Below are 26991 nucleotides of genomic sequence, written 5' to 3' on the forward strand. Positions count from 1 at the left end.
GTTAAATAAGCTGTACCTAACATGATTTATGATTTGTGGCATCTTTAAAAATAATCTGCTGCCTTAGCTGAAAAACATCCAAGCTAAAAAGTAGTCTCTATTTTAAGACAAAATGGCTTACTTTAAGGGATTCTGTGATGAATAAAAGCATCCAGAGTCCTTGGGTGAATGAACTGAAATACTTGATGTTGTATTGGGCAGATAATAAGTAGTTTCGATTATTTTGACTCAAAACAGATTTTTCCTTTGTAGAGTATTGGCACCTAAATATAGTTAGCATTCCTTTTTTTACTAAAATGTGAATTATAAGTGATCTTTTGTCACTTTGAATATTTGTCTTAAATGTTTATTTATTTTTGAGAGAGAGAGAGAGAGAGAGAGAACATGCATGAGCAGGGGAGGGGCAGACAGAGCGTGAGGGAGACAGTGAATCTGAAGCAGGCTCCGTGCTTCACACAGCACAGGGCCTGACCCGGGGCTTGAACCCACAAATTGTGAGATCATGATCTGAGCCGAAATCAAGAGTCGGGCACTTAACCGACTGAACCACCCAGGTGCCCCCTAAGTATATTTTTTAAATAAGATGTTTATAAACTCTCCTACTTTAAGGATACTGTAACATTTGAAAAATGTATGAGCATATTTTAAATCATAAAAGTCTTCTAAGAGGATACTACACACCTTTGTACAAGTTCCAAAGGGAGAAAATTTTGAAGTAAGAATATTTGTTTTAATTGTGGTAACACATAACCTGGAGTATACCATTGTAACCATTTTTAAATGTACACACTAAGAATGTTGTATATATTTTATGGGGTTAAGATTCAAATCAGACGAGTTAGTAGAAAGATATGTATTTATTTTTATGTACCACTCAGAGCAAAGTCACCATAATATTGTTTATGCTTGGTTTTCAGGTCATTACTTCTTTTTACGTGGAGCGTGGAGGAAATGCCATGTCCTTTATGGGAAAAGGGGTCACGAAGAGCACAATTCTTTGCTTGCTCCACTTATCCCATGAGATGATGGCCCAGGCGCAGAGCTCGGTGAGGGCCTCGAACACTGCGTGTCTTCTGAGCAGTTTCTAGACAAGGAATGTGCCGTGTCTCACACATTTCAAGCCTATATGAAAATATCTCATTTGATTTTTCTTCTTAGGAGACAGAAATGACTTCTGAGTGAGATGTTTCTTAGAAGTTGTGTATTACACAAATCTGAATTTTATTTGAAATACATGTTGATTGAAATCTGGCTCTAGAGAACTACATTTTGTCTAAATCACGGGGGAAGTAGTTGTTTTGAAGAAAACTTGTTTAACTTTTTAAGAAGAAGCTGAGATTTTTGTTTGCCTTGCTTTGGTTAAATACTAAATTAAAGCCAAGTCTTAAGTACATTTTAACTTTGTTTTGATTTCCAAAACTTTCAAACTTAAAAATTATTTTTAAGTTTTTCTGTTGTATTCTTTCTCTGTTGTTTTCTCAGAGCCTTGCCTAATGTGCCTCTGTTCCCTTTTGTTCGTTCTAGGAGTGGATGTCACTTTGGTTCTTGCCTCTGGGTCGTCACAGCGAAGACCAGACTCCTACTCAACAAGGACTGGCTTGGTTGATTCCATTATGGGTTGATCGAGACCCAGAAGTCAGTGTGCAGAAAACTTGAGTCTATTATGTGTAGATTAAAAACAGATGAAACAAAATATATATATGCATATATGTATTCGTGTTTTCCAAAATGAGATTATTTTAGTGCCTATGCCTTACACTGCTTACCTGTCCTTGTCAGTTTGGGCTGCCATAACAAAGTAGCGTAAACGAGGTGGCTCAGAAAACGAATTGAGCTTCTCACAGTTCTGGAGGCTGGAAATCTGAGATAAGGCATCAACGTGGTTGGGTTCTGGTGAGGACTCTCCTTTCTGGCCTTCAGACAGCTGCCTTCTCACTGTGTGCTCATGTGACCTTTCCTCTCTTCCTTCTCTTCCAAGGCCACCAGTCCTATCAGATTAGGGCCCCACCGTTAGGACCTCATGTGACTTTAATTACCTCCTGAAAGCTCTGTCATCAGATTTAGGTATATTAGGGGTTAGGGCTTCAGCATAGGAGTTTAGAGGGGATACGGTTCAGTTCATAGCAGACCCTCTTCAGCCAAACTCATTAGAGCACAGATTAAGAATAGGTAAAAAAGGGGGTTATATAAAGTTTCACTTTTAGAAAGAACAGTAAAAAAGTATTAGAGAAGTCCAGCCATTTTCAAAGAATTTGAAAGAATTTTCAATTTCAAAGAATAGCTGCCCAGTGACATTTGTGTCATTTAATAGAATAATACAATTATGGTGTAAAATTTTAGGTTATTAATAAATTTTCCAGTTGTAGCCATTTGTCCACTTCTTTTTTTATAAAACCACTTTATTGAGGTATGATTGACATAGAAAAGGCTGTAGATTTTTAATCTGTATAAATTCGTGAATTTGGAGATAAGTGTATATCCCTGAAATCATTACCATAATCGTGCTCTAAACAGATCCTTCACCTACAAAAGTTTCCTCTTGTCCTCTATCTTATTTATTTATTTTTGTGATTAGAACTCTGAACGTGAGATCTACCCTCTTAGGAAATTTTTAAGTGTATAATATAGTAGTATTAATTGTGGGCACCATGCATTAACTTCAAACAAGAATTGATTATATTCTATAACAATAAAAACCTTGATTTTAGAAACATTTGATCTGAACATAGAGGTTCTATTCTATATACACATTGGGCTTGTTTGCTTGACCATGTAATGGCCACACTGTTTTTTGCTATCCTATAACTATCAGTGAAGCTATTTTAGAATCAAATTCAGAAGTTAACCAAAATGCATAGCGTGCACAGCTGTGGTGCTGTGGCAGACATAGCATACCACATTAATATCAGCTGAAACATTTTTCTTTTACAATAATTTGGGGGGATATACTAAATGTCTTAGAGAAAGATAGTTCAGTTATTTCTTTTTGAAAAGAAGTTTCAAAAAGGTTAAAGCCATTTATTTGGAAGAAGTACTAATAAGGATAGAGAACAAAATAATAGGTAACCTCTTTTAAAATGAGGAGTAAGCAGGAATCTTGTTCATAGAAAGTGTGTAAGCACCCTCTTCTCTCCTTAGAGGCTTGTGAGCTATAATTTTTGTTCTTATTTATACCTGGTTTTGACTTTCTGTGAGATTTGCTTTTATTGAACTTTTCTGTATTGCTTGTTTGAATGATGGAGTAAGATTTTTCATTCATAAATTTATAGGACACTATTTTCTATAAGTATCTTACAATTTAGGGTCATCAAGACAGTGTCATAAAAGTATGATATTTTATGTACCAGAGAAATTAAGAGTTCATGTTAAGGAATTGGATTTGTTGGTTTGACAGATTTCTTTAATCTGAGCAGGTGAGGTTCACTTCACTGGGCTTAGGATCGGCACTGACCACCCTTGAAGCCGGCTGTGTGGCCTTGGCAAACAGCTGTCAGAACATTTCTGGTGGGCTCTGGGGGACCGTGGTGAGCATTCTTCTGGACCCATCAGAATGCAGTGTGGTGCGCAGGGAGGTATGCCTTCCGTTAGCCCCTCCTCCCTGTTCAGCCTTAGAAATTCGTGGTGACAGTCTTTGTAAACATGCTCTCTGTGGAATGACTGAGTGGGGGTATGCTCTATGTGGTGGATTGACCACTGGCCATTATCTTTTCTATCTGCAGCAAAACCCAAATAAAATACTGGTAGAGAATAAAGAAGATACTAATTCACAGTAAATACTGCAGTCCTTTATTTTGAGAAGACCAAAGTAGAATTTGATATATTTTTATATGAACTCTTCTATATTATTATACATTGAAAAGTAGTTCATGGAAAAAAAGTTACTTTCATATTACTGCAGTGCATATGAATCTCTAATATCTATAGAGCTTTATTTAGGATGATTGGCTGTCAGATTCCTCTGTGGTAGTTATCATAAATAAGAGGAAAAGTAAACCCTATTTTAATTCTTTATAAATAATTTGTGGTTTCACTTTATTGCTCCTTTTGCTGAAATGATGATTGATGCAAATATTTTTTTAATGTTTATTTTGAGAAAGAGAGAGAGTGTGTGCGCAAAGGAAGCATGAGTGGGGGAGGAACAGAGGTTAGAGGGAAAGAGAATCCCAAGCAGGTTCCAAGCTGTCAGTGCAGAGCCCAGTGTGGGGCTTAGTTTCCTAAACTGCGAGATCATGACCTGAGCTGAAATCAAGAGTCAGATGCTCAATCAACTGAACCACCCATGCACCCCTTGATGCAAATATTTTTGAGAGCAGTGATGAAAGAGTGATCTGAGGCTTGTGAAGGATGCGGCAGCTCCAGGGCCCACCATTAGCCAGTGCCCAGTTCCAGTACCCAAATGCTGTCATGTTCTTATTATTTGTTTTTAAATACTAATTCTTAATCTTATAGCTTTCTCATGATTACCAACTTTAAAGATAATCTACTGACTTCAAGTTAAGTTGGTTGCACATTTCACTCTCTTTGGTTCCCCTCTGTGACCCCTGTTTCTCACCCATCATATCACAACCTTTCGTTATATAGATAATCAGTGTTCATATTAGTGTGATTATTTAACTTGATCATGTTACGGACCTAGAAGGTAAAGTTGGACATTTGTGGTTTGTGTTTCTCATTTGAACTTTTCTATTGAGAATAGCTTGTATGAGAGGGAGAGTCTGGGGGAGAGAGAGAGAGAGAAGGTTATGTGTATGCGTGTGTCTGTGTGTGTATCTGTGTGTGTAAGGAAATAATAGAAATGTGAAAGTGTATTTCTTAATTGCTACCAGAACAGAACAGTTTATATTTTATGGATAATTTTTTTGGAAAAATAAAATTCTGAAATAGGAAAAAGTATATTTCCTGATGAAATAATTTTCTCCATTGTTAGGTCATCATATAACAAGAAACGAGCTTGACAATTCTCATAATGATGTCTCAGTACATGCAGTTGCCCAGTGACATGTTTTTTATTATTTAATTCCGATATATTGGTTATTTCAGAGATGACAACAAGATGGCAGTATTGACATTTTCTTTTTTTTATTTTAGGCTGCATTTATTCTTCAGAATCTCCTTGTAATTCCAATGCCTTCAGTAATTTTAAAGGATTATACTTGGCAGGTAGGTGACTTCAAAACAGTTATCAAGCTAGTAGATATTTGAGCTTAATTGATGATTAAATTTCAGCATATATATACACATATACATGTATATTATCACTGATGAATCTTTACGACAACAGGATCTCTTTCTTTTTTTTTTTATGTCTTTATTTTTTATTTTGAGAAACAGAGATGGAGAGTGAGCGGGGGCAAAGAGAGAGGATGACACAGAATCTGAAGCAGGCTCCAGGCTCTGAGCTGTCAGCACAGAGCCCGACGCTAGGCTCGAACCCATGGACTGTGAGATCATGACCTGAGCCGAAGTTGGATGCTTAACCAGCTAAGCCACCCAGGCGCCCCATGGAACAGGATCTCTTAAAAGAGAATGTAGAATGGGCAGCTGGGTGGCTTAGTCAGTTGAGTGTCTGACTCTTGATTTCGGCTCAGGTTATGGTCTCACAGTTTGTGAGATCGAGCCTCATGTGGAGTGTGGAGCCTGCTTAGGATTCTCTCTCTCCCTCTCTCTCTCTGCCCTTCCCCTGCTAATGCTCTCTCTTTCTCAAAAAGATAAACTTAAAAAAAAAACAATGTAGAAATTTTTTCATGCTTGATCGTATTTACCAATCCTTTTCTGTAACACTAAAAATAATTTTGAGCAGAAATAATAGCTAACAGTGTTTACTATGTACAAAAATAATAATAGCTAATATAGAGTTTATTGTGCACTTTTCTAGGAGCTTAACATTAACTTAATATTTAACTTGCATAATTGAGGCGTGGACTGCTTTTATCCTCATTTTGTAAAGTAAGAAACATTAACACAGAAAGTTTAAATAGTTTGCCTTGAATCAGCCTTTGCTAGTATCTCTTACCCTCCCAGTATACGCCTATTTAATAATAATACGCAGAATTGTTTATAGTTAAGTGTGTATTAATGTTAACATCTTTTTTTACCTATTCTGGATTAGTGCAGTTAAGGTCGTAATTTGCCTTTCCTTGGTTTTAACTGGATTAATTTTTTGTTTCACGTTCTGAATATCAAGTCTGGTAGTACCTAGCTTTTTTACAGCCTACTGCTTTTCAGACGGTTTGGAGGACAGAAAAATGCTTTCCCTGGGCAGGCAATATATGCTGTTTCTCCATGTGTGTTTATTAATCACACGATTGCGTCTCACTTCCCAGGATCCTAGAGAAATCTGAGGTTTCCTTCTTTTTGTTTTTAATTTTATTTATTTTTGAGAGAGAGATAGAGACAGCATGAGCAGGGGAGGGTCAGAGAGAGAGGGAGACACAGAATCCGAAGCAGGCTCCAGGCTCTGAGCTGGCTGTCGGCACAGGGCCTGATGCGGGGCTTGAACCCATGAACCGTGAGATCATGACCTGAGCTGAAGTCGGATGCTTAACCGACTGAGCCACCCAGGAGTCCCCCTGAGGTTTCTTTTCAAACTTTCATTAGAATATATCTTTAGAGGAACTGCTGAACCCACATGAGCCTGCGTGAGGGAGGTTCCTCAGGTAGTGGCATGAATCGTGGCCCCGAGTGCTCTTTAAGGCCCGCATCTCATTAAACTCTTGGAAGGTTCACTTCTCCACACTTGACACACCCCGCTGAGCTCTGCCAGTTATGGAGGATCCCAGGCCACTTTTCCCTGCGTCACTTCAGTTTGTTTCACCTGCCTTCTGGTGAGGGTCGCTCCTTCACCATCTGCCTTATAATAAAGCCACAGGGGACAAGACTGGAAAGAATACGCAGGATTAAGACTTATGTTAATGGTGGAGTAGTTGTGATGCTTGGTATCCAATAGTAGATTTTAAGATGTGTTGTTTTTGGCTCAAATACGAAACATCTCTAGTCTCATTGTCAGGCTGGTGACACTTGCGTATTATAAGCTTGGTAATGTAATGCCATTGAACTTTTTATTCTTGAACTAGCCATGATGTGAAAGCAATAGTAATACGACTTCTGGGTGCTTTGGGGCTCATGGGACAGTGTGGTACAGCACGGATGCAGGCGGGGGTGTTCACGTGGTGCTCCTACGCGGTGCGCAGTGTACGGCTCCATCTTGCCAGTGACATACTTGCTGCAGCTTGTGGGTTTTTGTCACTCTCCACTTTTTTTTATCACAGAAGTAATTTTCTACTACAAAGTTGAAAATAGTGCTTAAAATGAGCTTGTGGGCTCTTCTGCCTTGCTTATTTTGGCCAGAATCCGAAACTCTGACTGCTGCTCCAGTCCCAAATAGTATTTGATGATGAAACTTTTGCTAGTCTTAACCAAAATTAGAAAAATAAGTCTAATTGTTTTTTGTGTTTTTAATAAACTCAGGTTTTCTGCCTGTTCTCGGTTATTAATTTTTTTTTTTATTTTAAATGTTTTATTTATTTCTAGGAGAGAGAGAGAGAGACAGCGTGAGCAGGGGAGGGTCAGAGAGAGAGGGAGTCACAGACTGAAACAGTCTCCAGGCTCTGAGCTGGCAGTCAGCACAGAGCCCGACGCGGGGCTCGAACCCACGAACCGCGAGATCATGACCTAAGCGAAAGTCGGACGCTTAACTGACTAAGCCACCCAGGTGCCCCATTAATTTTGTTTTTCAAGTGTCCTCATTTAACACTATGAATAGTTGGTAGCCTCATATTTGTTCCCAGTATTTTAAAAGTTTTGTGGTACTTTATTTATTAAAAAAAAATTTTTTTAACGTTTATTTTTGAGAGACAGAGAGAGTGGGGGAATGGCAGAGAAAGAGGGAGACACAGAATCGGAACTAGGCTCCAGGCTCTGAGCTGTCAGCATAGAGTCCCAGGTGGGGTTCAAACTCACAAACCCGTGAGATTATAACCTGAGTGGAAGTCAGACCCTTAAGCTACTGAGACACCCAGACGCCCTGGTGGTACTTTAAATCCCACCGTGAAAATAGCTGTTCCAAAAAGGGATAAAAATAGTCTTCAGATACTTCAGTGGAATTTTATAATCTCCAAGAGGCTGTGACCTTTGCCAGTTTATTACATCCAGAAAGCAAGTGCTACATATCTAGTATTCTGAAATTAAAACTGCCTTTGGTAGAATGATCAATAATGATCTTGTTCCCAAAAAATGTGTCATTTGCTTGTCTTGATATACATTTCACAGTACTTTAGGGAGAGAGCAGGAAGCAGCACCAGTATCTAGAAGCTTCCAAATACATTATTTTGGTTGAGATAGATAATTTGATTAATTATGTTGTACAAAGAGAATTCCTTTTACCGCTTTGCACTTTGTTCTGATGCCTGAGGCCTAAGCTGGTGGCCTCTGTACCGTTGTTCCACTGTGCCTTCTACACTGTTCTTTTTGTGATTACTACCCATTTCCAGATTCTTTCCCTGCACCCCTGGGATAAATTCCCATTTCATGTCACTGTCTGGGATTGTTGTACTTCTGAGTAGTGATAATTCACATACATAATTTACGTAACAGGTTGGCTTTTCTTTTATTGTTTCGTGCTAGAAAGTTTAGAGCCTTCCTATCAAATGTGCTTTTCTGGTACATACATTTTTTTTACTTTATTCTTGGTTCTGTTATTTTCATACTTTTTTCTTTCTTTCATCCTTGGTATACTTTCACTGTCAAGTTATAATTTATCTTTCCCTGTAATAGGCTTTAAATCTTTTTTCTGGAACACGGGGAGGCATAAATCACTTAAAACATTTTAATTTTAAAAAGTATTAAAAATACACTTAGTAACCCATATAATCAATTTTATTTTATTTTTTTATAAGTTTTTTTTAATGTTTATTTTTGACAGAGAGAGAAAGACAGAGTCCAAGTGGGGGAGGGGCAGAAAGAGAGGGAGACACAGAATCCAAAGCAGTCTCCAGGCTCTGAGCTGTCAGCACAGAGCCTGATGTGGGGCCCAAACTCATGAACCATGAGATCATGACCTGAGCTGAAGTCGATGCTCAACATTCTGAGCCACCCAAGCGCCCCAGTATAATCCATTTTAATCTTCTTTTAATCAGAAAGACACTAGCATTTAATACCTATGTCAGTAATTTAGGTTCTTTTTCATGTATTTCCTTTACTGTTTTACCTAATTTCTTGCTTTATTTCTATGTAGAATGTATGTGACTGTATTTTTAATGTATTTTTAAATGTTTCTCTCAGCCCCCACCACAGACATGAGAGTACTTCATCAGACTATGCTAGTGCACAGTGATATTGCCAAGTAAATAAAGTTAAAAATCAGGTCTTTTTGTAGCCTGACTCCTCACTTTCTTGTGCCTGGGTATAGAAACGGAGTGGGTGTGGGCGGTCACGAGGACCAGGGGGAGGCAAGGAGTTGGGCTCGTGCTGTCGCGTCCCTCAGCACCTCCCGTAGGGCCTGAAACCCGGGCTCCTGCTGCAGTGAGAACCCAGGTTTGCATACGTCACTCCTGCTGTATCACAGATCTTTTCTCTTCAAGGCACTTTCGTAAGAGTGATGCTTGTAAATATTTGTCTTTCCTTCTTCAAGGCTACAGGCTTTTCAGGCAGAGGGGACAGTCATTGTGCCCGAGGTCCTAGACTGTCATGCTCCAGCTCTGCAGTGTCTTGTAAACTCTGTGGTCTGCTTGGTGTTAGTGCTTGTGGAAAATTGTGTTTCTCGGTTTAGTGTGAGGGCCATTGTCACAAATCCATATCCCTGCAGCACTAACAACTTGAATGGAACTTGAGTGTTACTAATAACGTGTTTATTGGTTATATAGCGATCACCTATGCAGTTTGAGTTCATGTCTACAGCCATTTGTTGAGTACCTACATTTTGGAGATTCACAGGTGATCAGATTTAAATCTCTGGGACTTGTGCACGTGGGAGAAGACAAGCACATATCCAGGGAACGTTGCTAGAATATTTTATGTAGGATCATGGTAGCGTATGTATAATTTTTGTAATATTAAAGTTGTTCTTTTCACTTGAAAATGGTATCACACATTTAAACATAAAGGTAATTTCATTCGCTTACCTATAGTGAATTGTCAGTTTGTGATGTAAGTACACTTGTTTATGCTTTAGTTCCTTTCTACATTTGTGATAGGACTTCTAACTGTCCACATATATTTTATTTTTTAACTTTATTTTGAAAAAAAAAATCTTCTCTAAAAGTTACAGTAACAGTACCTTGTACCCAGATTCGCCATGTTATACCAGATTTGCCTTATCTGCTAGTAGTTTTTTCTGAACTGTTAAGAGGTGCAAGCATAATGCTGCTTTTTCTCCTAAATATTTAAGTGTGAATTTCCTAAAAATGAAGATATTCTCTTATACAGTCATAATAATTATCAAAATTAGGTAATTATTTACATTTTTCCTGTTGCCCCACTGTTGTCCTTCACAACACCCCAGTCAGGATCTGGGACCTGGGACCTGGGTTTGGAATACGTGTTGTATATAGTTGTCATGTCTACTTTTTTTGAAGAGTTCAGGCTATTTAGTTTTTATAATATTCTTTAGTTAAGTTTATCTGTCCTCAGGATTAAATTCAGGTTATACATTTTTTTGATAGAAAAGCCACAGAAGTGATGTGTTCTTGTTAGTACATTGTCTCAGGAGACAAGATAATCTCTGCCCTGTTACCGGGGATACTGACTTACTGACTTTGCTTACTTGGTTAGGGTAGAGTCTGCTGGTTTTCTTCTGTGGAGTTACAGCTTGTGCTTGTGTGTGTGTGTGTGTGTGTGTGTGTGTGTTTTTGAAGGGAGATACGCTGAGATCGTTTCAGTATGTGATTCTCACCAACTTTTCTCCTACTGGTTTTAACTTGTTTGTGAATCTCATCTAAAGCAGTTATTACAGAATGGTTGCCGAACGGTGACCTTGTAATTCTGTCCTTCTACACTCGTTACATTTTATTTTATTTTATTTTATTTTTTTTAAAGGATTAATGCTCTATCTTTTTTTAAATGTTTTATCTATTTCTAGGAGAGAGAGAGACAGCGTGAGCAGGGGAGGGTCAGAGAGAGAGGGAGTCACAGACTGAAACAGGCTCCAGGCTCTGAGCTGACAGTCAGCACAGAGCCCAACGCGGGGCTCGAACCCACGAACCGCGAGATCATGACCCAAGCGAAAGTCGGACGCTTAACCGACTAAGCCACCCAGGCGCCCCACACTCGTTACATTTTAATGTAAGAAAGAGCTTTCATTTCTGCCCCACTTATTTATTTATTTACACCAGCATGGAGCCAAAGATTCTTAGCTTGTTTTATGAATTATAGTCTGTTTCTTTCATCACTTATTTAAATATTCAAATGGTTCCAGATTTGATGAGGAGGAGACCCTTCATGAAGAAGGTTTTGTCCTTCTAATGTGTTTTCATCCGTCTTTGAGCACTTCCTTTCTGGGATAGCACGGTGTTCCAGAATTTCCCATCCCCAGCCTGGAATCAGACGTTTGACCAGAGAGCCCTGCTTTATTTTAATGGAGAATGGTGTTTGGAAATGAGACCTGGGTTCCACGTTCCTTCCCAGTTCCTGGACAGTGGAAGAGGAAGGAGTCGTAGCTCCCGTGTGCTCACGGTGGACATGGCAGGAAACTGTCTGCACGTGTGTGTCTGTGTGTGTGTGTTCCAGATACATAGTCGGCTCATTTATACTCTCAGTTCTTATCATTTTCATATTTGATGTGATAATTACCCATGTGTATTTTTCATCTCTTAATGTGTTCATCATGAGTCATCATGAAGTACTGATTTTGCAAAACAGTAAATACTTGATGTCAGAGAAGCAGTATCATTTTATTTATACTCCTAATTTATCTGTAGTTAAGGATTTTGTAGGTAATTACAGCCAATCTCTGAGTTACATTATGGCAGTTTCTTTTAATTGTTACATCTCAAAATGATTCGTCATCTTGAAAATATTCTCTATTCTTTTTTTTCTTAAAGATTTTATTTTAGGTAATCTCTACACCCAATTTGGGTCCTGAACTCACAACTCCCATATTAATGAGAGTTGCATGCTCCAACGACTGAGCCAGCCAGGTGCCCCTCTTCTCTGCTCTTCTTAAATGTAATTTTCATTTTGTTTCTAGTTCCTTTTGAATCACAGATAAATGGGTATATTAGCACTGTGACTCTAGGAGTAAAATATATGTTTTTAAATTAATATTCTAGCTTATTGCCTCCTTGAGAACAATGTTTTCAAATTAACTGGTATGTTCTATGATATAATTAATTTGTTGTTTCCTTTGCAAACTTATTTATAATGGCACCTGGTGATTTGCAGAGTTTTCTTTCTTTGCATACTGTCTTTCTCAGCTCTTTCTGGTGGTTTTACAGATGATCTGGCAGCCCCCAGCACTCACTTGAGGGCAGGTCTGGTACGGATATAGACATCCTGAGACAGAGCAATTAGACTGTGCTGATTTCCCCCACCATGCCGGAAGACAGCCCCATCAGTTACTGATGGGTCTGGGGAGCAGCCTTGTGTGTGCATGAAAAGCTTCATTGTTCTGGGCCTTGTACCATTAGTCATTGGTGGAAAGCCTGAGTCAGACCATCTTTTGTGCATATGCTGGGCATGGCTTTAGCACCCCACGCTCAGTTCTGTTGCTAATGGGCCGTTACCCCTAGGAAGCTCTGGCTTGTGGAGAAGGGGGGGTTCAGGCTTGGTGCTTGGTTAAAATAAATCAAATTTAAAAAATAATGGTATAACATGTACGTATTCCAGATCATTTGGTCTTCTTTGAGAACCTAAAAATATTTTGAATGAATTGAATTTTTAGAAAAAAAATTTTAAAGTAATAAATACATACACCTAAGACACCTAATAGAGCTTGTAATCAACTTTACTGCCTCTTTTCATTCACAGAGACAGCTTTCCCTCCTACTGATTTTAATACCTTCGTATCTCTAAATAGTAGTTCGCAATAATGTTTGTTCCTTGACTGTGTTGTTACATAGGATTTAGCTCATTTAAACAGGGTCCTGACAGTGTAGTTCATTACCATTCTTAGTTTCTCCACGCCCGTTTCTGTGGATCATCTCTCTCTCCATCTATTTAGAAGGTGAGGAAGATGTGGGTAAGGTGCTCCCAATTCTTTCACCTCTGCTAATCATTGTCGGCTTTAGCTTTACTGTGATTCTGCGAATGTTGATTACATTTACATTCTCTTCTGCAGCCGCCTTTTATCTAGAAGTTGATTCCAACAATTGTAAACTGGTAATTTACTACAGAGCCATTTACTGGGCTGCCACGACTCCTCTGATGCTCAGAAGAAACATTTTCTGATATTTATATATAGTGTGTTTATACATATATAGGTTTGTGTGTGTGTATAATTTAAAAAATTGATTTGGGTGATTGTTTTTTTCCCCTGTGAGTTTCTATTTAATTTTTTTTTTCTTGGATTGTGAGCCTAAATCATATCTCATGTTTTTCTAAACTCTTAATCATCTTTTCTCTTCAGTTAGGATCTTTTTCCAAGAAATCATTTTCAAAAATAATTATACTCCCACCTAAAAACAAGTGCATGAGCAATAAACTTAATGAGTTCTTGCATATTTGAAAATGTATTTAAATTGCACTTGATAGTTTGGGTAGTTACCATGTATTAGGTTGAAATCATTCCTCCTGAGAATTTTGCTTCACTGTCTTCTAACATCCCCTCCGCTGATGTGAAGTTGCATCTCCATGTGGCTCTTGTACTTCCTTATGGCAAGTTTTCCTTTTACCATCTTCTCCAGCGTTGGTGCCTTAGGATCTTATGGTTATGTCTCTTTTTCATCACTCTTGCTTTGGCACTCATTAAACTCCTTAATTTGGAGATATAGATGTTCTATATATTTTGGTTCTGACAATTTTTTTATGTTTATTTCTTTAAAAATGACTTTCCTTTTTTTCTTCAGCCTTTCCACATACCATATGTGTCCCATATTAGGTCTCTTTTCATCTTTTATATTTTTATCTCTTAGTCTTTATTTTCTGGGATATTAATTCTTCCATTTATATCAGAATTAATTTAACTTCTATAATCTTGGTAGGTTGAAATTGTTTTCATTGTGATATATAGGCAAAGAAGAAAAAATCAAGTTCTGAAACCTTGTTAAGTAGATGGAATTTTAAATTATGTCTTATTATGACTTCTTTTGTAATCATTACTTTCTAAATACATACTTTTTATATTTGTAGGGACTAGAGAAAAAGCACATTTTACAAATAAAGATCTTCTTGGCTTACATTGGGGTTATGTCCTGATAAACTCACTGTTCAATTAAAAACATTGGAAGCTGAGGGCAATTGTGGGGATGTGCACTGGGTGTTATATGGAAACCAACTTGACAATAAACTATTTAAAAAAATAAAGAAAATAAAATTTAAAAATATTGGGAGCTGAAAATGCATTTATAAACATCACAGCTTAGCCTGGCCTACCTTAAATGTGCTCAGAACACTTACATTGGCCTGCAGTTGGGCAAAACTCATTTAACTCAAAGCCCATTTGATAATCAGGTGTTGAATATCTCATGTAATTTATTGAATAGTATACTGAATGTGAAAAACAGAATGGTTGTATGGGTACAGGTGGTCGTATCCATTATTTACCCTGTGACCACTGGCTGACTAGGAGCTTCTGTACAGTTTTGATTGAGTACATAGCGTTTTGGCACCATTGTAAAGTTGAACAATCATAGGTTGAACCATTGTAAGTTGGAAACTGTGTACTAATTGAAGGGTAAATCATTATGGTAATGATTCCTTATCACTCTGGTAATTATACATATTTATACAATAACTACTACAGTTCTACATCACTTATGTATAATTTCCCACTTTGAGAATACTTGTAACTGAAGAAATGGTGGATTTTAAAAAGACAGCAGGTTTGTAACACCTTTCCTTCTAGCAGATGGTATAACCATCAGCCTCTGTAGACCCTTACAGAGTAAAGATTCAGTAGATATAGTAAGAGTTCTTCAAGGGCTTGTTTTTGAGATTTATATGGTTTATATTCCTTCACCTGTTTCTGTTAAATCTTTATGAATTTTGGACTGTGGTAGAACTCATCCAGGAAGCAATTATCTAGGTATGATTTTGCAAAAGTAAAAATTTTATATAATCTGTGTAATAATAGTAAAAATTGTTCTGAGCATCATTATGAAATATATTTGAAAAATAGTATTTGTCCTACTTTGTTTACTAATTTTATTTTATTGATTTATTAAAGTTTGTTAAGTAGTTGGAGCAAAGCTACTAAACTTAACTGAATTACTTATAATTCTCATCTTGGTTGTTTATTCCTTCTCTGAATTATTATAATGAGGGTTTTAATTTGTGATATTAATCAACTGTTGCAAATCTCTTGTGTATTTGACATGTACATTTAAGAATGTTATAAGTTGGGGGCTCCTGGGTGGCTCAGTCGGTTAAGCATCCAACTCTTGATTTCAGGTCAGGTCATGATCTCACAGTTTGTGAGATTAAGCCCCATGTTGGACTGTGTGGTAGCAGGAACCTGCTTGAGATTCTCTGTCTCTCCCTGCTTCTGCTTCTCCCCTGCTTGTGTGCACATGAGCAGTCCCTCCCTCTCCCCTTCTCTCTCTCTCTCTCTCTCTCTCTCTCTCTCTCTCTCTCAAAATAAATAAGTAAACTTTAAAAAATGTTATAAGTTGCTTAAAAGGGAAGAGTTTGAGGCTGTGGATGTTAGGATTGGCTTTGTGGTTTTAGATGAATTATATCATTCTAGATTAAATAAGAGAATGCATGAAGAGACCACATTGCCTGAAATATATACTGTGGTTGATAAACAGCCACATGACCCTTGTTCTTGCACTTTTCTCTGTTTTACCTGCTTCTTCTAGACCTCAAAATTTAAAGTTACACTGGGACCACCATGTGCTAGTTGCTCATTATATAATCTTTTCTTTTTGTTTTGTGTTTTGAAAGAGCCTGAGTAGAGGAGGGGCAGAGGGAGAGAGAGAGAGAGAGAGAGAGAACTTTAAGTAGGTTCCACCCTCACTTTGGAACCTCATGCAGGGCTGGATCTCACAGTGGTGAGATCATGACCTGAGCCGAAATCGAGAGTTGGATGTTTAATGGACTGAGCCACCCACGCACCCCTAAATAGTCTTATTTCTTATTAAACATGTAAATTGCTCTATTAAGAATAAGCACGTGGTATTAGGTAGGTTTATTAGAATACAGCAATAACAAATTCATGACTGTAAAAGATATTTAATAATGATGTAAGAGGTTTTATTATAATGATGATAGTCTGAAAAAGAAAGGTTGATGGAAATGATCTTATTGATGTAATTATGCCTTTAACTTGTGAATTATTTGATCTTCCTCGATAGTTAGTTTTAGCATCCATTTTTCCTTGGTAATAAGGAGGCATGAAAAAAGGGACCCAAACACAAGTTTCACAGTCAATGATAAACTTTGAATATGTTTTGAGCGTACCTTTCCTGGTGGCACTTAGATTTCTGTTTTCTGTCTTTTATTTTTCTTTCTCTTATGGCCTGTTTTAAAAATCATAACTTTATTATCATTTTCTAAAAATAGAAATATTTATAAGCTAGTGATAGGATTATTTGCAAACTTAAGCAAATCCTGCTTGATTTTTGCCATTGGATATTCCAGGAAAGTAGTGATGGGAGTGCGAAAAACTATTTGGAAAAAAGTGCAGAGAGATTAAAATTGTATAATGGCAGATTCTCCTCAGCCTCCTGATGGAAAGTGTGTGTGCCTGTGAGTTCCCCTTGGGGGTAAATTCAATGAGAAGTAATGGCAGACAAGATTTATCATGGGTAGTGATGAGTCATTTTCATTTTTCTTTGGCATATAGATAGATGTGAAAAATAATCTGGAATATAATTATTGGACCACATTATTTCAGATATTTGCACACTGATTTTATTCTGTGTAGGCTGAAAAATACCAGTTTTATCGTATTTGTGGCTCAAGTATGTAATTACTTGATTAAAACGACCATTTCATAGAAACGTATTAAACTATATGTTTATCTCTTAGGAGGCAGAATAGATCAGATTTCTGCCTTCAGAGGATTTGGGGGCAGCAAAATCTTAAGAGTACTATGCAGTAATTTGCCCTAGGTCACTCTGTTTTGAGTGCAGAATGACAGAGGCAAGTGTAAGGCTTTTGGTAGCACCTGGGACCCATGTGATTCGTTGAGGAGAATGTGGGGCAGGTCTTTCTGAAGAAACTGTGTTATAAATCAGTGTCTCCTTTTCTCTCCCTTTTCATCCAGGGCCCCTGTGTCCACGATGAGGATTCCGGCCTGTCGCTCGTAGGAAAGCCTGCCCTTCAGGCTCTGTTATATCACTGCCGTTTCTATGAACATGTGAATCAGATGATAAAACATTGTTACCTGGGACGGTATATATGTGACTTGAAATTTTCTGCTCTTGATGGAACTTTAGAAGGCAGTGATTTAAATGGTAAGTACATTATATTTTTATTTTTATAAAAGCTACCTTTTTAAGAACTGTTGAAAAACTATGTGTTTCAAAAATAATATTGAAAATATGTGAAAAATAAGAGTACACATTGACCTCTGGTCCCACTGTGCAAAGATTACCTTTGTTAACATTAGGGTATATTTTCTTCTAGTCTTCTCTCTCCCTCTAGCTTTTGTTTGTTTTACATGATTGTGTTCATATCTTATGTACATTTTTGTGTCCCCTCCTTTCACTAGACATTGCGTAAGCATTTTCCTATGTCATAAATTCTTCATGGAAACCATTTTTGATATCTTATTAATGTTTTATAAGTTATTTCATGCCCTTCAGTAAAGCTTTACAGGTTTTTTTCTCTGTTAGATGTTTTAAACTTTTTGGAAGGTGGTTCTTCCTAGGCAATCAGACCTTTTCCTACTAAATTTTCTTACTTGTTTTGCTAATATATCAAAAAATTACTTGTTTTGGTTTGGTACTCATTTATCAAAATATCTTACTGAAACCTTTTTATCTCTATTTGTAGATTCTTTTGGATTTCCTAAGATCTTAGCACATGTACATAATTTTCTCTCATAATAGTAAATTATTTAATGATTTTTTAAGTAAGTTGTAAGTTAAAATTAATTTGTAATGGTAATTGTTGAAAACCTTGACATAATTTCACATTTACAGAAAAGATGCAAGAATCGTACAAGCATTCCCAAATATTAACATTTTGCTATCTCTGTTCCCCTATGCCAAGTGTATATATATGCGTATGTGTGTGTAAATAAAATCTATTTAGTTATATGCATGTATACATGTATAGATATAATTTTTTTCTGAGCTCTTTAAGAGTGAATTTCAGAAATAGTTCCTTTACCCCCAGATACTTAAGTCTGAATTTCTAGTTCGCTTTTCTGCTCAATTCCTGGAGAAATTACGAGGAAAATGATATTTAATGAAGTTTTTGAACATTTTAAATAAATGTCCCTATTCGGAAAGTGACACGTTTCATTGTTTGGATTTCTCTGGATCACTGTTTCTCAAAGCTTGGTCCTTGAACCAATGTCATGATGGTCTTTTGTGAACTTGTTAGATGTGCAGAATTAGGGCTCCCACCCCGAACTGGGGGGATGGAATCTCTGGCAATAGGAAATTACTGTAATAGTAGCTCTTTAGGATTCTTAGGCACATTAAAGTTTAGGAGCTGGTGCTCTTGCTAAATTGTATTAGATTAAGCTAAGCAAAGTCCACTAATGGTCAGTAAAATTTCCATGAAACAAGGTTTTGATATAAATTAAGAATAACAAAACTTAAGCAAACTCTTTTTCTTGGTTCTTGATTGGCTTCCTGCAACAAGTATTCTTTCTGTTAATTGCTCCAGTAAGGAGGAGACTGTATTCATGTTGACAGTTTTCTTGTTCCAGGTGTAGATGATTCATTCAAGTTTTGGAGAGCTCCATCTAGGTTGTCCAGTCAAGCTCAAGATCCAAGTTCTCTCTCCACCGTGGAAACAATGGTACTTTGAAAGAATGCATTAGTGCTTCAAACTATTTTTTTTAATCTTTATTTATTTTTGAGCAGGGGGGGAGGGCCAAAAAGTGAGGGTAAGGGAGAGGGAGAAAATCCCAAGTAGGCTCCATGCAGTCAGCACAGAGCCTAATGTGGGGCTTGATTCCATGAACCATGAGGTTATGGCCTGAGCTGAAATCAAGAGTCAGATGCCCAACTGACTGAGCCCCCCATGCCCTGCAAGAATGCATTAGTGCTTCATTTTGAATCTCTGGAAGTTTGAATTTACATAGTGGATGGACAGGGTAAGCTGTGATTTACTTGAACTGCTGTCTATGCAGAGTTAGGGTCTGATGCACTCATATAGCTGCACTGAATGTCATTTTAGATGAGTTTACAACCTTTTTTATACCTTATTTAAAAGAACCAAGAGTATAAAAGTTTAGGTGTTTATCAATAGTAATATAATAGATCCTATATAATCATAAAGCTTGATTACTCTGCAGTTTTGCTTAAGGGCAAAGCAATTTGGAGAAAGTGGACCCATTCAAATGATTCTAGTTTGGTACTAGAGATTTTATTTTATTTTATTTTTTATTATTTTTAAATGTTTATGGGGGCGGGGGGCACATCTGTGTGCGAGTGGGGAAGGGGCAGAGTGAAAGGGAGAGAGAGAATCCCAAACAGGTTCCATGCTGTCAGTGCAGAGCCTGATGCAGATTTTGATCATTAAACTGCAAGATCGTGACTTTGAGTCTAAATCGAGAGTTGGATGCTTAACCTACTGAGCCACCCACACACCCTCGTACTGGAGATTTTAAACAAATTTCTAAATACCTGCTAGAAGCTTGTTTTGATTATCTGAAATACCTGAAATTTATGCCTTCTTGCCTTCTTTTTTCTTTTCATTCGTAAGTTGCTTTGTTCTAAAAAGTTTGAGACACACTAAGTATTCCTAATATGGTTGAAACTATGTTTCACTTGTTTAGAAGCATACAAAACCATGTATTGTCAAGTGGAAAATGTTATATTAAATCATAAAGTATTTTTGGAACAATTACTGTGGCATAAACCCTATTCGGAAGGCAAAACCTTGACTTTCCTGCTTGCGTGAGCAAAAATAATATGAGGATAATAAGCAATTACCAGGCAATAATAAAGTTCATCTCAAAATGAGACCCACCTCCCATAGTTTCCCAGTGTTGCTACTTTTTGCTATAGTTTTAGGAGTCATCTTTGCCCCTCCATCCAGAACCCAGAAGAGTTTGTGGTTCCTGCTGAGCTCAATCTTTATTTGGAAAAGTGGAGTAATTACCCCAGTTCCACTAGATGTCATGCTTTCCTTTCCATGCTAGAAATAGTATGTGTTTTTATCTCAGCAAGGGAAATAATATGATTAAATGGAAAAAGGAGCTGTATTGATTAGTTATTTAGTTCACAGAAGGACAGCATTAATGTGTGCTTAAAAGTAATTCCTAGGTCACTGTGTTTATTAAAAGGGCTATCGGAAATTTGTACATTGTTCAGTTCTTTGCTTATAGTAAGTACTCAATAAATAGTAATTGCTCTCATTAACTCTGAGAAGTTGTATTTATACAATGCAAGAGGATTTAAGGACTTTCACATTTCTCTATCTTGTGAGACAGTAATAATATATGGTAATAAATAAAATATGTAATAAAAATATGTGTGTATAATGTATACTAAATATTTTAATAATAACAAATCTTATAGATCAGGATACTAGATTTCCTGAGAAAATTTTTGGAAATACATTTATTGCAATCATTTCTTAAATAGAAGCATCTCTAGTAACATAAAATTGTCTTTAACTTGCTTGTTACATATTCTTTTAGAAAAAATACCAATGAAATCTGTTTTTTTTTAAAGAATTCTTATTATAGTTTTATGTAAGACATATTGTATAGTTTCTCAAAAGTTAATTATCTGTTGGAGTTTTTACAGTTAACTCTTTTTTTCTTCTTTTGGATTCCAAATAGAAGAGCTTTGGTATTGGTGACTTTTACTCACAGAAGTAGTCTCATTACCCCAATTCTGCTACTTGTCATGTTTCTCTTGCCACGCCAGAGATACTATGTCTTTGTTCCAACAGGAAAAAAAAAATCTAGGGAGTTTATTCACTATGCCAGTATTACTTTAAACCTAAGCTGTCATACCCAGACCAACTAATACTTTCTCAAGTATAAGAATATGGTGAGGCGTATCAGTTCAGGGGATTTAAGTCTTGCCAATAACTGTATCTGGTTATTCATATCATTATTTTGTCTGTTTCCTAGATATAACAAAAGATGCAATTTGTTTATTGGTTGGTGTTTTCACTTTGTCTTTCTGAGGAAAGCACTGTCTTTTGATTTGGGTCATATCATTTTGTGTGCTGTTGCTGGGTCATTATCCATTCTGTGCAGCTAATGCCACGTTAAGGACCTTGATGGTATCATCTAATGAATATTAGTTGTTTGGCAAACTTTGTATGGATTGGGACATGTATGTTTGTAAATCATAGATCGATAAGGAGTGTCATTGTCACCTTGGGGGCATTGCCCTTGGAAGTGAGTGCCTCTTCGGAGATGGCTTCCATCCAGCTCAGTGTCTCCCCCCTCAGGTTGGAGGGTCAGGCATTGGTTGTGCTCCTGAAATCACAGTGTCACTTCTTAGAAATACCCGTATTCAGTGGGTATTTATACCTAGGAAACAGCCGTGTGCAGCAACAGTCTTAGGACCAAAATGTGGTCTTTTCTACTGCTTTTGGGCAGAATTATGTCTGTATTTTTAAAAATCTGTTTTCTCAGTTGTCAAAATGAAGGAGATGTGATTTCTTTCCTTTTGAGCTTTTCTTTGTGAAATATGTGATTCTTCCAGACTTTTGGGAGCACCAGTTTAAGTAAGATTGATTTTAGTTTAGTCTAAGTTTATTTAAACATTTAAAGAGAAATTTTACTCATGGGTCTTCATAGTTTTAAAAATATTGAAAGTCGGGGCTCCTGGGTGGTTTAGTCAGTTGTGTCTGACTATTGGTTTCAGCTCAGGTCATGATCTCACAGTTAGTGGGTTCGAGCCCTGCATCAGGCTCTGAGCTGACAGCATGCAGAGCCTGCTTGGGATCTGTCTCCCTCTCTCTCTCTCTGCCCTTTCCCCCACTCACTCTCTATCCCTGTCTTTCAAAAATAATAAACCAGCATTTAAAAGTATTGAAGGTCATTCTTACAATTGCTATTTTACAAAAGGAGAGATTAAGGCATACAATGAATAAGCGTCTTGTTCAAGGTTCCAATGCTGGTAACTGACAGAATTATTTGAATCCAGAAGTATGTATAGCTCTAGAGCCCAGGTTGTTGGCCGTGATGTTATACTCCTCAGAACAAAGCCACATGTGCTCGGTGCCGTAATAGATGTTGTAGTCAGGGTGCCAGTGAGGTTATGTTAGAGGGATTGCTGAAATACAAAGTGATTCTGTATAAGAAGTGGCAGTTGAAATGGGCTTTAAAGGATTAGTCTCTTTTTTTAATTTTTAAATAGTTTATGGTCAAGTTGGTTTCCATATAATACTCAGTGCTCATCCCCACAAGTGCCCTCCTCCATGCCCATCACCCCCGTTCCCCTCCCCCCCTCACCCTCATCAGCCCTCAGTTTGTTCTCGGCACTCAAGAGTCTCTCATGGTTTGCCTCCCTCCCTCTCCCTCACCATTTTCCCCCTTCTCCTCCCCCACGGTCCTCCATTAGTCTCTTTTAGATGTATACACACATTTGCAGGGAGCTGAGACGATATTCAACTATGTCTTAAGATTCAGTACCCAGGTACAGGGGTTGAAAGTCTAGTTGAGAACATGAAGCGTACTGAGAAAACCACAAGCCACGTTGTGTCGTACTGAAAGCATTAGATCCCCAGCAGATGCATGGTTTGATTGGATGTGGGACAAGGGCCAAAGTTTAATCACCAGATAGGGGTTAGCTAGGAGAGGAAAATCTGTTTTTGGATTGAAGAAGTAAGATATAATAACTACAAAGCTCTTTCAGCTGAGTAAAATGCATGAAACATTACAGTTAACATTAGAGAGATATGTATTGGCGTTTGTGTGATGCAGTTACAGGTTTGTTTGTTTTTTTTTTATAGAATGAAGAGTAGACTAAGGACAGTTAAAACAGAGATGAATCAAAGAGGCCTTTTAGAAGAAAAATAGTTTTGATGTAGGAATAGCGATAGAGTAAGGGCACACCTCCAGTGTGGTGACCCCAGGAAAACCTGGGGAAACTGCAGTGTGCGTGATTGTAGAGAGAAAGAGAATGATATACTTTGTTTAAATAAATTCAACCACCTGAGGATCTAAGAACCCATATAGTTTAGTTAGAAAATATAAGTGAGATTCTAGTTCCTCAAGTATTGGTAATACAGGCCACTGGGCTGTAATATAATGAAAATGAACAAGTTTGTTTTTTGGTATAAAAATTTAATATTGATTCTTTAAAAAAAACTTAGATATTGATCGTTAAAAAACAAATCCCTCCATATTAGTTGTTCCTACTGTGAATATTTTGTATGTGACATTAGCATGAATACAGTGGCTGGTGAAAAATATAATATTCCATTATGTGTGCCTAGTGTGTACTAGCTTATAAATAACTATTCTTAAAAAAATCATTAGAAAGAGCAAATAATATTTTATGTCTTTTTCTGTATTTTGTATTCACTTTGGTATGTTTGAAGTTATCCAAACTAAGTTACTATAGAGGTATAGTCATTAAGATCAAGTGCAAATATTTAAAGAAATTCGCAAAAACATTTTGAGATAGATTTCAACAATTTTTTAAAGCAGATAACTGTAACTGAAATAAGTAAAATAGGTTAGAGTCTTATTTTATATTTGTACTAAAATATACTTTAATTTTGGTAAAACTGATTATTATAATAAGATTTGATGTAAGTGGAGAGTCAGCTGTTGGCCTGTAGAGCTCAGAAACAATGCTCTCCAGTTTGCTGTTTGCCGAGGTGCTACAAACGGTGTTAAATGTACACCATTAGAAGGTGTTAAATCTACACCATTTGAGAGCGGTACCCTTTCATGAGTGAAGCAGGAGTGTCTTCGAGAATTGAGTATTTGGCGTAGGGTCACAAAGCTAATGGAGAGTAGAATATGACAAGCTCTAGGAAACTTGTTCTCTTGAATGATATACAGTGGGGCGTAGGCGTGGGCGTAGGGCCTAGGTCCTGGGGCTAAGTCTCTGCGTGTGAGTGCTCTTCTAGTTACACAGAGAGGAATCTTACATCCTCTTATGCTCACTCCTTCAGGGGTATTTTTCTGAGCTTTCTTTTTTTATGTTGTACACGTTCCATTTGAATCACGGATCTATGTAGTCAGAGCGATTTAAACTTCTGGTTATAATTTGTTTCGAATTAATGATTACAAACTGTGAAACATGCCACAGCGGTCCTGCTCTCGCGCGTAAGGAGGAAGGTATCACTTATAAAAGTGAACACATGAAGTCTAGTGTTCCTTAGGAACCTTTCATTCTTTATATTTTGCCACATTTGAAAAATGTGAGTAGATTTGTGCCCTGAGTTTTTCATCTCCCAAATCCTCATTTTCTTCCTTTGTTCTCTTTTCATTTTTTAAAAATCAAATAACTTATTTAAACACCAATACTACATTTGATGAAAGAAGATGGAAAGTATTATAAAATCACTTGGCAAATAAAATATTCAAGTCCTAAAGTAGCTTTCAAAAAACTTTGAAGTATCCAGTGAACTCTTTCATTTCTGAAAGGCAGAATACAAAGAAAACAGTTTCAACGATTGATACATTTTGTTTATATGACAGAAATTGTGTTTTTTTTTAAAAAACCCAAATTCTACTTTGATATGGTAAATGACTTTGCTATTTTCTGCTACTTGAAAGAGACTCTTAAAATTCTAACTGCCTATTTTACAATGAGGCATGATTTAGAAAACTTCTTTAGCTATCAAATCTGTTTCTAAACACATTGAAGAAAAGGCTATTATCTTTAGTTTTTATAAGAAAAATTTGATTCTGTTTTAGGACAGTGGCTTTGAGTAACACCAATTTATCTGCACTAACAGGCTATTATTGCCCCGTATAATACCAGTAAGGTGATAAAGCTTGAAGTATATATACTTCAATTCAAGGAAAACCCAGTTTTATTTGTCTTATCAAGGGAATGTAAATTGAAAATCTCAGGATGTGTCCTGTGGCAGACGAGAAAGAGGAAAATGTCTGGATTGTGATTTTGTACCGAAGCCATTTTAATGAACAGAGCAAGTGACAGTAGAATTAAACAGACTTAGTGTTATAAGGACAGCCCTGGACTCCCACTTGGGGCTTTCTGGCTACGAAGGGGTAGAGAGCAAATGAGAATGTGAGTTCCCTGCTGTGGGGGCACGGAGTGGCTAAGCCTGCTCAGTTTGCCAGAAAAGTAAGCCCATCCCTCCTCCCTCCTCCATGGAAACAGGAGTGGCGAGAAAGAAGTGTTTCCTCTCAAACAAGATTGGCCAGCATTTTGGAGGTTGGTCTGAGGGCTTCTTCTGACTTGAATGTATTTGTGATGTCATGGATATAGTCCTCAACTGAGAATCCTAATTAGAGTGTGGCCTTGGGCCCTTGCTTGTGGTCTTTATCTCTAAATGAGGACCTGGACTAGATGAGGCCTTTTCTACCTGTAGCATTATGGGCTCATGTGAATCTACTCCACCTTCCAGAAGCTAATACTTGAATTTTAAAATTGGTTGTTACTTTTCAAGATAACAAGTAAGGTATTTACATATTATTACGTATGATCAAATAAGCATCCATTGGAGACTATTTTCAGACTGGCAAGGATTTGAGTATAGAAGCAGAGCAATTCAGTTTAATACCTTTTTGTCCTTACTTGTTAAAATAGTAATGTGCTAATATAGCAAATTTAAAAAATATAGATGTTAGTAGAAAATAAAATCGCCCACAATCCAGTGTTAAAGCACACTTTATTACTATGTAAAGAAGTCCTCGCGTCTTCTCAGCCGTACAGGGTGAGTTATGATACAGCTATGAGGGAGGTGCTTTCTAAACTCATATTTTCTAAATTCGTAGATCACTTCCTTGGACTGAACTGAGGAAAATCACAACTTTTATTAATGTCTGACCTTTGGTCACAAGCCAGCTATCTCATGGGCCCTTAGAAACCTCCTTTTCCTGCACCGAGTGCTCCTTCTGTTTTCATCTGTAGCAAGGGCTGCTTGAGTGTCAGCTGGAAGGATGTGAATTGAAAAGATAAAGGATTCGAGCAGCCTTGTCCTCTTAAATCGTATCATATAAACAAAGGAGCTTGTGGTGGGTACCGTCTAGGATTAGCTCCTGCGCTCTGTGACATGGTCTCAGGTATGATGTCCCCACGGGCTGTGTCCTGCGCTCTGTGACACGGTCTCAGGTATGATTGTTGTCCCCACGGGCTGTGTCCTGCGCTCTGTGACACGGTCTCAGCTATGATTGTTGTCCCCACGGGCTGTGTCCTGCGCTCTGTGACATAGTCTCAGTTATGATTGTTGTCCCCACGGGCTGTGTCCTGCGCTCTGTGACACGGTCTCCGTTCAGGACCATCGTCCCCACGGGCTGTGTCCTGTGCTCTGTGACATGGTGTCCATCAGGACGTTGTCTTCACAGGCTGTAAAAGTTATTTTGGATGTTTGTTGGCAGGATTTTTTTTTTTTTTTTTGCACATTTCCTAGAGCCTGTTGTAGGTAAATACCATTTTTAGAAAAATACATTTTAGGTGTTTTCCTCTTATCTGTATCTAATATTACATAAAATAAGATATTTAATACATGATCATATATGAGTGATTTATTTAGACTGAAATTTGTCTGGATTTCTCTTTTAGATGACTTTATATGCTTGGCTTACATTTATTGGCTGTAGCTCTC

The 26991-nt window shown here is 37.4% G+C and overlaps 1 protein-coding gene across 3 annotated transcripts in view; it reads left to right on the forward strand.

The window, feature by feature from the left end:
* RTTN (rotatin) overlaps positions 1–26991 on the forward strand; it is a 163405-nt gene that overhangs the window by 87959 nt on the left and 48455 nt on the right. For all 3 annotated transcript variants that reach the window (XM_039251940.1, XM_039251941.1, XM_039251942.1), the window contains exons 29-34: positions 918–1046; positions 1525–1635; positions 3414–3572; positions 5089–5160; positions 17360–17549; positions 18977–19068. In XM_039251940.1, coding sequence (XP_039107871.1) covers positions 918–1046; positions 1525–1635; positions 3414–3572; positions 5089–5160; positions 17360–17549; positions 18977–19068 — 753 coding nt within the window. The remainder of the gene's footprint in view (positions 1–917; positions 1047–1524; positions 1636–3413; positions 3573–5088; positions 5161–17359; positions 17550–18976; positions 19069–26991) is intronic.

The sequence above is a fragment of the Hyaena hyaena genome, unplaced genomic scaffold (genome assembly GCF_003009895.1).
Source record: "Hyaena hyaena isolate Hyena2069 unplaced genomic scaffold, ASM300989v1 scaffold_404, whole genome shotgun sequence".
In the NCBI taxonomy this organism is placed as follows: domain Eukaryota; kingdom Metazoa; phylum Chordata; class Mammalia; order Carnivora; family Hyaenidae; genus Hyaena; species Hyaena hyaena.